General features: G+C 33.4%; 1 protein-coding gene and 1 long non-coding RNA gene across 3 annotated transcripts in view; one reads left to right on the top strand and one right to left on the bottom strand.

The window, feature by feature from the left end:
- LOC106060504 (uncharacterized) overlaps positions 1 to 12224 on the top strand; it is a 41413-nt gene extending 29189 nt beyond the window's left edge. The window contains exons 10-13 of the mRNA XM_056030278.1: positions 5746 to 5883; positions 7280 to 7414; positions 8736 to 8927; positions 10354 to 12224. Coding sequence (XP_055886253.1) covers positions 5746 to 5883; positions 7280 to 7414; positions 8736 to 8927; positions 10354 to 10481 — 593 coding nt within the window. The 3' untranslated portion in view covers positions 10482 to 12224. The remainder of the gene's footprint in view (positions 1 to 5745; positions 5884 to 7279; positions 7415 to 8735; positions 8928 to 10353) is intronic.
- On the bottom strand, positions 818 to 5224 carry LOC129926423 (uncharacterized). 2 transcript variants are annotated; one of them, XR_008778079.1, is made up of 4 exons: positions 5035 to 5224; positions 3133 to 3289; positions 2541 to 2650; positions 818 to 1691 (listed from the first exon to the last, which is right to left on the bottom strand). It is a non-coding gene; the product is annotated as an uncharacterized LOC129926423 (long non-coding RNA). The 2 variants fall into 2 exon arrangements; XR_008778078.1 differs by lacking the exon at positions 5035 to 5224 and having other exon boundaries at positions 3133 to 4173.
- Positions 12225 to 12633: the final 409 nt, after the last annotated feature.

The following is a 12633-nucleotide window of genomic DNA, read 5'->3' as shown; positions in this document are numbered from 1 at the left end:
CGATCTACTGTGGATATATACTCCATCTTCCAAGGCGCTATGAGATTACAGACGAAACAATTCTGAATAGTGTTGATGGCCAAAACCCATCCTTGTTTTACCCTGCTCTTGATAGATAATACCGGTACCTAAAAGTCTTAGAGGAAGAACTGTCAAACTTTACAGTTCCTATCATGTGAAGCTGACAGTAGTTTCAATAGCTTATTTGGACAGACAATTTTCACTAGTAAAACCCACTTCTGCTTAGTGTGAGCATATTGCTAAATGAAGTTCATATTTCTATTACTTTCTACTCAAGTCACCCAAGAGAAATTTTATTTAAAGCGAAAACTTTTTATAATGCATTTTTCGTTTGTTGTTTTTTTTTATTAAAGGAGCATACTACTTCCAAAAACCTGATTTGATTGTCACTAACTTTCAAATTGAAAGGGATCTACTAAAAGTGAGATTTTTTTTTACTTTCTCCAATAACATTGTGTTATCAATACATGTATCACTTTAAATTACTTGTAATTGTGAAATAATAGGTAAAAAATCTCCTTAAGTACATGTTATATTTAATCCTATGCATAAAATTTATTTACATTAAAAAAAAATAATTAAAGCAGGCCTAATTGTAGAGAAAAAATTATTTCTTGTGATTGCATTGAAATCAGCTTTAAAGATGCTGTCCATTGTTGTAACATAAAGTAGTCTTACATTTTTTATTAGCAAATATATATATATTTGTAACATATATTTATAACATGTCTAAACTAGTTTGAATTTCTTTTCTTTTTTTTTTCAGCTGCTCAGGAATTTTGAGATTTGGCAGCAAATAGAGGAACAAATTTTATCTGCTTCCACTTAGACAAACAGCATGGAAATGTGCTATTGTAATGAGTAGAAGATATTTGTCATTTAGAGTATCATGAGTCATTGACTTATGAAAACAAAATGCAACAGCAAATTATCAGTCAGCACTTTTCAAGATGAGGAAAAGAACAGTATAAGCTACATTCATTGATGCATTATTTATACAAAAATGTATAGTCAACCAAGTCATCAATCCATTTTTTTATGAAGCCAGTTACAGTTACCATGAAAGGATGAAATTTCAGATAATATTCTGTTTGTTTTATGAAATGAGAATAGGCCTACATCAGAAATTGAAATGGTCATCTTCAGTATTTAATGTTTCATCTAAAAATGATAATTATATTAATACATATTTGATGTACAAACAAATGAAAACCATTCAAACACTTTTTTTTGTGAAGTATTAACTTATTATTATAGACTTTTTACAGGAATGTATCTTAAGCTTGACTGAAAGAGAAAGTTGCTATAATTTAAATAATAAAATTTAATAGTCTGAACATGTAACTAAAAATTGAATAATGCTAACATTTATTGACAAGTTAATATTGTAATGATGTGCTTTCTATTTTAATAATAATAATAACAATAATATTAGTAAGAACAATATTATCTTCACTTTCTTAATATTATAAACACAATATTTCCTGAAAAGATTTTTTTAAATTATAGAAATAATGCTCAAGTCTTAAGAAATGGTAGTTTTCAGAATCATCAAATCAAGGACAACATAGTATTCATGAACTTCCAGCTATCAGCAAGCTACTAGCAGGTATTATGGAGCACATTCTCCTTTAACTCAGAGGATCACAGGCACTGGACAAATTCTAGTACTGTTGATGGAATAGAAACAACATACATTAAATTCATAACAAGTCACCAATTCAATCTCAGTTTCATATAGTACCAAACTTCCATATGTTCAAGTCCTTTATGGATAAAATCAATTCTGAAAACATCTAACAAAACACTTCCTTAAAGAGTATATTAGGAGTATAGTAAAGTATATTAGAGGTTTTACACAAAAAATGCTATGGGAACATATTATGAAACTAAAATATTACAAAAAAAAAGGAATAGTATAATAATAACAATATTTAATCTTTGACATTATATTCAGTAATATTATGAAAATTTAATGAATGATTAAATGCACTTGAAAGTGAAGGGAACAGATTTAAAAAAAAATTCTGGAAATTTTCTGCACAAGCATGCTGAGGTAACCCAAATAAAGAGAGTCATTGAATATTGTACTGAGTGTTTGAAACATAATTTTTTACTGCATACATTAAATTATAAACATATCTTTGCAAATTTAAAGGGAGAATTTGAAGACAGCTTTTATTCTTTTTGCACTAAGATAAAAGTATTAAATTTTAAGCTGCCCTACTTACTGGAAGGAGGCCTGGTGGCTTAGCGGTAAAGCGCTTGGCTTCCGAACCGGGGACCGGGGTTCAAATCCTGGTGAAGACTGGAATTTTTAATTTGAGTCTGAGTCCACTCAGCTCTAATGGGTACCTGACATTAGTTGGGGAAAGTAATGGCGGTTGGTCACTGTGCTGGCCACATGACACCCTCGTTAACCGTAGGCAACAGAATGGTCAGAAACAGATGATCTTTACATCATCTGCCCTATCGATCACAAGGTCTGAAAGGGAAACTTTACTTTTTTTTTTACTTACTGGAAGTTTCGTAGGAAGAGTTTCTGGCATAACATGTGAGTTTTGTGGCATTCATCCTATTGATAAACTCTTAGAAATAAGAAAGCATCATTTCTTCTTGAAATATACATCTGCGGAAAAGAAAAGAACAATTGCTTTTAATGTGAGCAATAATAAAATTCTAATTAAATTTAAAAAATCTCCAAAATATTTATAGTGACTTAGTTCAAAGAATTATGTAAAGACTTTCTTTAAGCATTTTCTCAACTCATCTGACATCCTTTTCCACCAAGATAACTGGTTAATCTGTACTTCTAATTGAGAATTGTTGCATAATATATTATATTTAATTCTTATGCAAGAAAGTATAATTTGAAGGAAAACACCTTAGATAACAAAAGAGTGGTATTGGCCTGCATGAGAAAACTATCACTTTAGAAATACCCTGCACAGGCTGGAGGGAATATAATATGTTTTATTTACAACATAACAACAATATTGTGTAAATATTCACCTAAAAGTTAGCTTTAAATAAAATAGCACATGGATTCTTACAATTAAAATAGACTTACATAACGTTTAAAAATAAATGATTAATTACTTAAAAACTTACTGTTAAATGTATTTATACAGCTTCTGGCACTGTGTGAAAACTCCTTTGAAAACAATAAGAGCATATTGTGGCAGTATCTGGGTAAATACTTGATTCCACACATTGAATGGTAGCAATTAGAGCCCTTTGGGTACCTTTCAACATCCTTTGTGTACTTCTTTGGTAGTTAAGAGAAAAATTAAGATCTAGATCTACAGTGAATAAATAGCACAATTTGGTACCTATTGCCTACTAGAATATGTGAGAATAATGAAAAACGAAAATAGAACCGATTAGAATGTCTAGTCCAATCTAGTACAGTTGTATATATCTAGGCAAGATATGAGTTGTGATCAAAAGAGCTAGATCTAGTACATGAGTAGGGCCTATGTTAATGGGCATGGCTGTAGATAGTAGTATTGCTCATCAGAAACATTAAATCTGTAGTGTATAATCAGTGTATAAATCACAAATGGGAATAGATCTAGATACAGATTCTAGATCTTATAACTTTGTCTTTATTATAAGTATAAGAGTCTAGGTCTATTATTATCATAAAAAATATAGATATAAACTAGATATAGATTAGAGTCGTTAGTAAAGATAAAGTCGATCTTCAAATAGTTTAAAGAACGATCTGTGACACTGTGAGCCAAGCACTTCCATTCATGATTCACATATATGAAGAAGCTAAGGCTAAGGCGCCTAAGGGCTAAGTAAGACGAAGTTTAAGTTAACAAGTCAGGAAGTCAGATAAAAATTAATCATCATGATCAAGGTAAGATGAAGCTGAACATCTAGACTTGAAATTATCCTAGATCTAGTCTAGAGTCAACTAGAGCTAGATTCTATATAATAGGGGGCCTATATAGATTCTATATCTTCATTCTCTGGGTTTATCAGACACACAAAGATGTTGAATCTAGAGACTCGACGTTCATAATATTTTTAGTCATAATTTTGTTAAGAGTACTATAGGCATAGCCAGATTTTTTATAAAAACAAATTATTATTTTACAAACTTAAAAATGGGCATTTACATAAATAGTGTTTAGTGTTCTATTATATATTATATATAAATATATATATATATATATATATATATATATATATATATATATATATATATATATATATAGTAGTGTGTTGTGTGTAAGTTCGTATTTGTAGATAAAGTTTATAGCCATAGGTCACTACATCTGGGTGAAAGTCTACATGTTAATGTGTACAATCACTTTCTAGTGAAGTAGAGCCTAATGATTCTAAAATTTTATTGGGCGAATATATTCGAAACAATATCAGATCTTTTTATAGCTTTTAGAAGAATTGGATGTTATTTGGGATTCTAGTTAGTTTAAAAAAATCACTAAAAACTTGAAGGCCGAAATTTGTATGCAGATTTTTCAGTTAGTCATACATACTCGTTGATTTTTTTTTTATGGTTGATTTTCCATTACTATAGATAAAAATGCACATTATCTTGAAATTAAAATCAAATTGAATAAAAAAAATATTTGTAGATCTGAACAAAAGTTGGTAAAGATGTAAGATTGTAGGCTTATTGACTCACTATATTGTTATTTTATTTAGACTGACTCATTCACAGACTTAACTTAGGCCTATATCACCCATTATATACAAAATTAATAAATGACACTCTCAGAAATGTATTGACTCTTTCAGTAAATCGCTTATCACATTTAAAATATACATTGTAAAAATAATGATAATAATTATCAATTGTGATGAAAAAAAAAAGAAAAACATAATCCAAACTGGCAGCACCTATGAGCAGACAATTAATGTCGTAAACAAGAATACACGAAATACAGGCTTGGCTAATTATCTATATTGGCTAAGAAAATCAGTTACAAAGCTTTATAGTCATAGATCTAAGTCACAAATTGATTTGTGCACACTTACCTCTGTAACATCGTATATGACAATTAAGTTTCCATTTATGATTTGCTGTAAAATTGATGATAAAAATCTTCGGGAATAGTTTCTTTATATAGTAACAAATTCTACCGGAAGTAAATTTACCACGCAACCAAGGACGCCTCGGTGAATGGAACTTATGCTTAGTTTCCTTAGTGTTGGCAGTCCATGTAATATATAGTCTATGGTTATTGTAAGAATTTTTTTTTGAAAAATTAACATTTATATTTCTTGTGAACAAGATGCAAGCTACTAGTCTTTATTTACATGAAAATTACAATAACGTTTGATTTGTAGGAAATTATTATCATTATACATCACCATATCCCCAAACAATCTCTTCATATACAAAGGGCGCGGGTTCGACACCCGACTCGGGCAAAGCTGTGTTTACTGAGCGCCTAAAGGCAGCACGGAAACCCAACTCCTAGATACCCCTTCCCCCCCCCCTCCAACTGGTCCACAAATGAGAATGGAACAAAGCGCTCAGAGCATGCTATAAGCATGAAAGTAGCGCTATATAAAAGCTATAATAATAATACAACTAAATGAAAGAAATTAAAAAATCTACCACTCTGGATATTGAATGAAAATAAAGGTAAGTACCACTTTCAGACATTTTTTCTATAAAATAGTGTTATTATTATTTATATATCTGAAATATTATGACTATTAACTATATTTTGTGTGTTTCAGTATGTCAAAGTGGACAATGGGGAAGGAACTGTACACGCTCATGTAACTTAAATTGTTACGATTCAGACTGTGACTCTCAAAGGGGCAGTTGTTTATTTGGCTGTGTTGAAGGGTACCGTCTCCCCCACTGTACAGAAAGTAAGTATCACATTTACGACAATTAGAACTGAGGTCGTAAAACCCCACTTACTAGTTCCTACGCTGACAATGCGCTCACCCTTCCCACTTTCAGACTTTGTCTTCTATAGGTCAGATGATGCCAACTGTTTCTGTTGCTCAGGGTTGACGAGGGTGTCATGTGGCCAACACAACGATCAAACTCATTTACTTTTCCCCAAACTAATATAATGCCCCCGTTATAGCTGTGTGGACTCTTTTTAAAATCTTTCCCACTGGTAAAGGGTCAAAGAAAAGGGTACGAGCCCGAGCCTTATCAGAGTATTAACTCTTTCTCTCCATTATTATTTTCCCACGTTTCGACGGAATTCTTTATTTTGCCCATTACTATTTCATTATCCTGTTTAAATAAAGTTTCAATAGCTTTGTTGTTTGTTATCAGAAAATGTTTTATTTGGTATAGAATTAACGGGGAATGCATGCTCTTTTTATATAAGACAAAGTCAAGTTCATAAAATTAAACATTAATTTAATTTAATGAGGTCAAATCACCGTTGGTATCGTCAATTAGGAGAGTTAACAAGTCATTCTAACAAAAACATAATTGACTACTATTGAGGTTAAACTATTGGGAGAGAATTCTTATCTGTTAATGACGTTCAAGAATATTTATTTGACATCATTTCTTTAAACGACTCGTGTGATTTAAACTCAAACATTGTTTTTAATTCAATGAAAATTAATCAATAGAATAAAAAAAAGGAAAATATTTTTTAAAATCCTTTAAAAAAACAACAACTAAGCTTTTCATAAGGGGAAGAACTCCGTCCTATTACTATATCTACCAATAATGTACAAGTTATTTCCCTTATTCGATATCAAACAAAATAAAGTGAATGTATAAATATACTTTGAGTATATGAAATTCTGTTAGACATTTAGATCCAGACATAGAGAGACGATGCGCAAAATGTTCCTGAAAATCTAATTTCTTTATTTAGCTCAAACGAAGACATGCGTTAATACACACTGACGTATGTCTATTCAAGGTAAAGGTTGTCTACACCAAGCTAATTCCAGAGATAATATTTCAAAAAATTATAACGTTCAATCTAGATTTTTCCCAATTACCCAGATGTTCTTTTCCTATTCTTGTCAAATTTCTAAGAACATCGTTAGAGCCGTTTTCAAGAACAGCTTTTAATTTTTTCTTTCAACCTTTTTTTTTTTCAATAAAAAATTTGCAAGTTGAGAAGAAAAAAATGGTAATTAGATCAAAACTCTCAAAATTTTTTTTTTCTATTTTGCTCCAGAAGAAACGTATCCACAAGTACTTTGCTCTACAGACGAGTAAAAGTAGAATTACTAGAATGCTACAAATGTTTCATTGTTGTGCTTGACACTACCTCTATTTCAGCTTGTGTGAACGGAACTTATGGTCGAAGCTGTTCAGCTCGCTGCTCCTCCAGCTGTGAAAACGCTGAATGCGATCCTTTCAAGGGATCTTGCTATAAGTGTGCTGTCGGTTACGAGGGATCCAACTGTGAATTAAGTAAGTTTTTTATAATTAAAAAACAAACATCGCTTTAACACCTTCATGTATCTCTTAGAGTGAGCCTGTTAAACTGTTGGGTCACCACTCAGGATCGGACGGCCGTCTTTCTCCAACATTCTAGACCTAGTGATTGAAACCTGAGGGCAAGGCATTGACCTAGTCGCTGACTTAAAAACTGTATTTCAGGTTTTTGCAAAGCTTTCTATCGTGCAGTGGGCACCGAGTCACATAGCTATGACTGGAAATACCGTTGAAGACTCATTGACCTGGCAACACCCTAAACAAACCATAGAAATAAAATGTGGTTTGTGTGTTGGCACAAGTCTCAGAAAAACCTCGTGGAGTCAGACCTGGCAACACTCTAAATAAACCATATAAGTGGAAAGTGGTTTGCGTGTTGGCACAAGTTCCAAAAAGCCCGTGAAATTAGACCGCTCATAAGGCGCCGTGACCGCGTTTCCAGTGTTGGAGATGTATCAGGCCTGAACAATGTTTTATAGCATTCATCACTTTGGTTTATCTTTCCGACTAGAATGCGACATAATTTGCGAAGAAGAATGAAATTCTTTTCAACTGACCCACGCTTGCTAATTTTTGTTTAGGAAGCCATTGGCTCTTGACCTGAATTGAGACCATTCATTTTAGAGGGCCTAACCACTGACCTGCGACGTCGCAACCTGTGGGCTGTTGAGACCTGAGACGTGTAAAAACACTATTGGTCTAAACTACCCACATGTTGTGACGTTGCAGGCCAGTGATCAGGCCTTCTATGACGATCCGTCTTGCCTTCACCTATCGGCAGGCAGGTCTATAACAGGACCACATTTTAGCCTCTTAAGACCCTGGCTGTAATACAGTTTGATATACAGCCATAATCTAAACACTTCAAACAAAAAAAAAAACGTAACGAAGAAGAGTGACATAAATGGAAGCCTTAAAGTTGTGTTACAGCTACTAGCCTTCATTTTAGCAAACATCGTATTATCGCTCTCCCTCTGTCTGGGTGGATTCTTTTACAGTTATTTTTTTCACACTTCCCATTCTCCGATCCAATTAGAACTCTGCGCAATTATTTATTCTCGATGTAATGCACAAATTGTAAGACAAATTTCCTTACGGATAATAAAGATTATTATTATTATTATAACACATGAATCAATGAAACAATTAGAGATCATTAATATTTTATGTATAGTAAAAAATGGAACTAAACATTTAAATATTAAGAGATATGGCAGCAATCTTTTCACTAAATATTATGTTTTTAGAAAACTATTACTTGATGTTTTGCTTGTTGTTTTTTTTTTTTCTCACACAGAAACATTCAGCGTAGAAATGAACAGTTTCAGGATCGGATACGCAGTTGGGACTCTGGTTACTTTTCTCATTATCTTAGCCCTATTGCTTGTCAAGCCTTATCTGGTTCAGTGGAGAGAGAAATTTGAGAAGCCGTCAATTTATGACCAAGCAGATGCACTCTATGAGGCACGGCACAACTACAACGATACAGGTGGCACCTTTATATTTGTTTTTAAACAATTGACCGTGTATAATAAAACAAAGTGGTTGCTGCTACACCAGAGAACTCATTAAAAAAATTATAATACATCTTTCTCTTAGTCATTAATGCTGATCAGTAAATTTTAAAGTGCTGGGGCTATATATAGGGGTTGCCTTGGCTGGTTGTGATGATCGTTGTCTAGGGGGTTGGATCACTTGGAAACGACGTCAATTCCCGTTTCAATCCTTTGACGACAGGGCTTCTTTATCTTTATAAATGGAGCACTAACGCCCTCTCCAAAGAGACTCGACACAAATTTATAGTAATTATAACTTTTTAAAAACTATAACTTATTTACACAAGTATTATTATATAGATCGGGATGTACAGTAGCTGAGAAATACAAGCGTCGAAAGAAGAACAGGGGGTCCGGGGTCTCAATTCTAGTGAAGAATGGGATTCTTAATTTCGAGATCCTTGGGCACCCAGCTCTAATGGCTACTTGACATTGGGGAAAAAGTAAAAGCAGTTGGTCGTTGTGCTGGCCAGATGATACTCCTGTTAACCGTCGGCCACAGAAACAGACGACATTTACATCATCTGCCCTATAGACCACAATGTCTGAAAGGGGAATTTTACCTTTACTATGTAGGTCATCAAATAAACTCAAAGAAAATACCTCAACATAGGCTATCTAGTATATATCTACCAAACCCCTCAACATGGGCTATCTCGTATATATCTACCAAACCCCTCAACATGGGTTATCTCGTATATATCTACCAAACCCCTCAACATGGGCTATCTCGTATATATCTACCAAACCCCTCAACATGGGCTATCTCGTATATATCTACCAAACCCCTCAACATGGGCTATCTCGTATATATCTACCAAACCCCTCAACATGGGCTATCTCGTATATATCTACCAAACCCACAGACCAATAATCGATTTGTACCTTTTATATAACCCATTAACAGCTACAATTAGTCTCCACATGGCACACTATAATATGTAAATATTTTCTTCCTATGCTATGGCAATGAAAGAGTTAAAAACAATAAAATAAACATTTATAGAATGGCTTAAACATTTTTCGCCAAAGCCTCTGCCCTAAACGACTATTGCACCTAAAAGGCTACTTTAAAACTAGGGGTGCACCGGATAGTCGCTTCGGCTCCGGCTCCGGCCGAATATCATATTTTACTATACGGCATAATTCGGCTCCGGCCGACAACAAAAAGTACCATCCGGTGCACCCTTATTTAAAACGGTTGCGACAAAACTCACTGCATCGACTTAGAAAAGCGAAATAGACGGACTGATAAATACATTGTTTCTTTTTTTTTTTTTAATAATGTTATTTGGAAAATACACGAAAATACAAAAAAAAATAAAAAATCAATGGCTCTAAAATTGTATTTTGTTACAGTTGAAGAAGACAATTATCAAGACAAGGAAGATATCTATCAGAACTGTGTCGTCTTTCAAAAGGAGGTAGACCATGGCACTGAGGAATATCAAAACCTTTCTGAATATGAATTTGTTAAACCGAAATAGTTATTTTATAACTGTTAAAGACAATGTACATTTATTGTTTTCAGATTTCATATAACAATTATCCTATTGTCAGCGTTTTCACCCCCTTAATCTTCTATTTAACTTGATTATTCATTGGCAAAACGTGGTTGGAACCTGGACAGGTATCTCGAAAATGGCTCTAATGATTTTCATAGAAATTGATAGATAATTTATATCTTTGGGAAAAGAATGACTAGCACGTTGGCCACACAAGGGAAACTCTAGCTCGACGTTATAGATTTTCAAATTCTAAAATAAAATAAGTTTAATTTTTATTTGAGGACTTTACCTCATACCTTTATCTATCCCTTAGTTTATTGGACCGTTGGGGGCACCATGCAAGATTCGTCGACCGTCTTTCTCCATTCCTCTCTGTCTTTTGCCTTAGAACCTCTTTCAATGGCAGACCCTTCTTTTATGTTATCCTTCCATCGCTTTCTCCGTCTGCCTCTTTTTTTTTCCTGGTACTGTTCCCTGAAGGAACGTCTTTGCGAGCCCCAAAGATCTTGTAATATGGCCATAGATTTTAAGATTGGCCTTTTTTTTTACGATAGTTAGCAGGTTATCACGGGATCCAATCGCTGCAGTAACTCTGTCTCAGATCTCTTGGTTTGTGATGTGATACCTAGGATATTTTTGTAGCATCTCGATTCCATTGCAAAATCCACAGCAGACTTTCAAATCTTAAAATAATATGAAAAGACAAAGTCTTAGTCATCGACACCAAAATTAGACTGATGCGCTTCCTGGTCATGGCCACATTTTTATATGCTTGTGAGTCATCGACGCTGACTGCAGAGATAGAGAGAAGGCTTGAGGACTAGACAATCAAAATCTTAAACTTATGTTATTAGGCATTTCCGTATGTAAGCCCTATTCATATTAGAGTTCATGAACACTCTACGCCGTTTTCTAACCCTAGATTTCAAGACCAGTCATTAGAATAGTAGTAGATAGTTATATTTTCGTAACCAGGATTTTCTCTCACGAGAGATAGGAGGAATTGTAGAAAAAAAAGTAAAGTTCCATTTTCAGACCTTGCGATCTATAGGGAAGATGATGTTAAGGTCATCTGTTTCTGTGGCCAACGGTTAACGGGCAGGGTGTCATATTGCCAGCACAACGGCCAACCGCCTTTACTTTCCCCTACTAAAAGCAGGTACCCGTTAGAGTTGGGTGGACTTAAAGGGAATGGGGCGGGATATAAAAATGTACATTGTTTTTAATTTTAACCTTCACTAGTTATTAAGAGAAAAACAATAGCTCTATAAGTCGTATTTAAGGAGGTATTATCTTAAAAATACATGTTTTTTTTTAAATGAATTTTATGTCAATTAAATTTACTTTAAATTTAACCACCAAATTATTTAAAATTTTCTGATGTTCTATGTTTGTAAGTCGGTGTTGAAGTGTATATGTGTGTGGCTGTTGCGATATCATAAAATCATCGAATTGTTGGGTGCCAGCACTTATGTTATGACTTTAGTTTAATGGTTGCTGGCGAGACCCCTACCCCTATTCTAATTTCTTTTTTTGCAATAAAAAATGACTCATACTATCTCCAGGTGACCGTGCCTCGCTCGGTTGAATAATTTGTTAAGGAAAGATATTTACCCGAACTTAATTTAGAAACTTTTTGTAAAGATGATCGGGTAAAGATGACAAAAAGTTGTTCTTGTGTTCTTTTAGTTCTAAATGACATTAAACAAAATAAAATATTACCCTGCATAATAAGACTTTGTTCATTATTCTAATCTATCTAAACTGGGAACAGTCATTTGTTTAAAAAAAAATACTTGACCTATCATATTTTTTAAATGACATTAAATTTGTTTAACAAGTCGCAAAACATTTTAACAAGGAGTCAAACTTAGATACGTGCATAGAGGTGGAGGGAGTCGAGTCATCAAAGAGCTTGTGGTAAGACCATCAAACATAACAATATCCATAACTTCAGACTAAGCATATAGTTTTGTTTGTTTTTTATACTTATTTATTTTTTGCGGTAGGCTTCAATCGACCAGATTTATTGGTTTATTAACAAAAGAAAAAAGAAAAATCGGCAACCATTTTATTATTTTTAATACTAATTTGAATAATGTCAACAAAATTGATTCACCTAAGTCAAGAG

The sequence above is a fragment of the Biomphalaria glabrata genome, chromosome 5, assembly GCF_947242115.1.
Source record: "Biomphalaria glabrata chromosome 5, xgBioGlab47.1, whole genome shotgun sequence".
Taxonomy (NCBI): domain Eukaryota; kingdom Metazoa; phylum Mollusca; class Gastropoda; family Planorbidae; genus Biomphalaria; species Biomphalaria glabrata.
The sequence above is the reverse complement of the archived record's forward strand: the minus strand, read 5'-3'. Positions and strand labels throughout refer to the sequence as shown.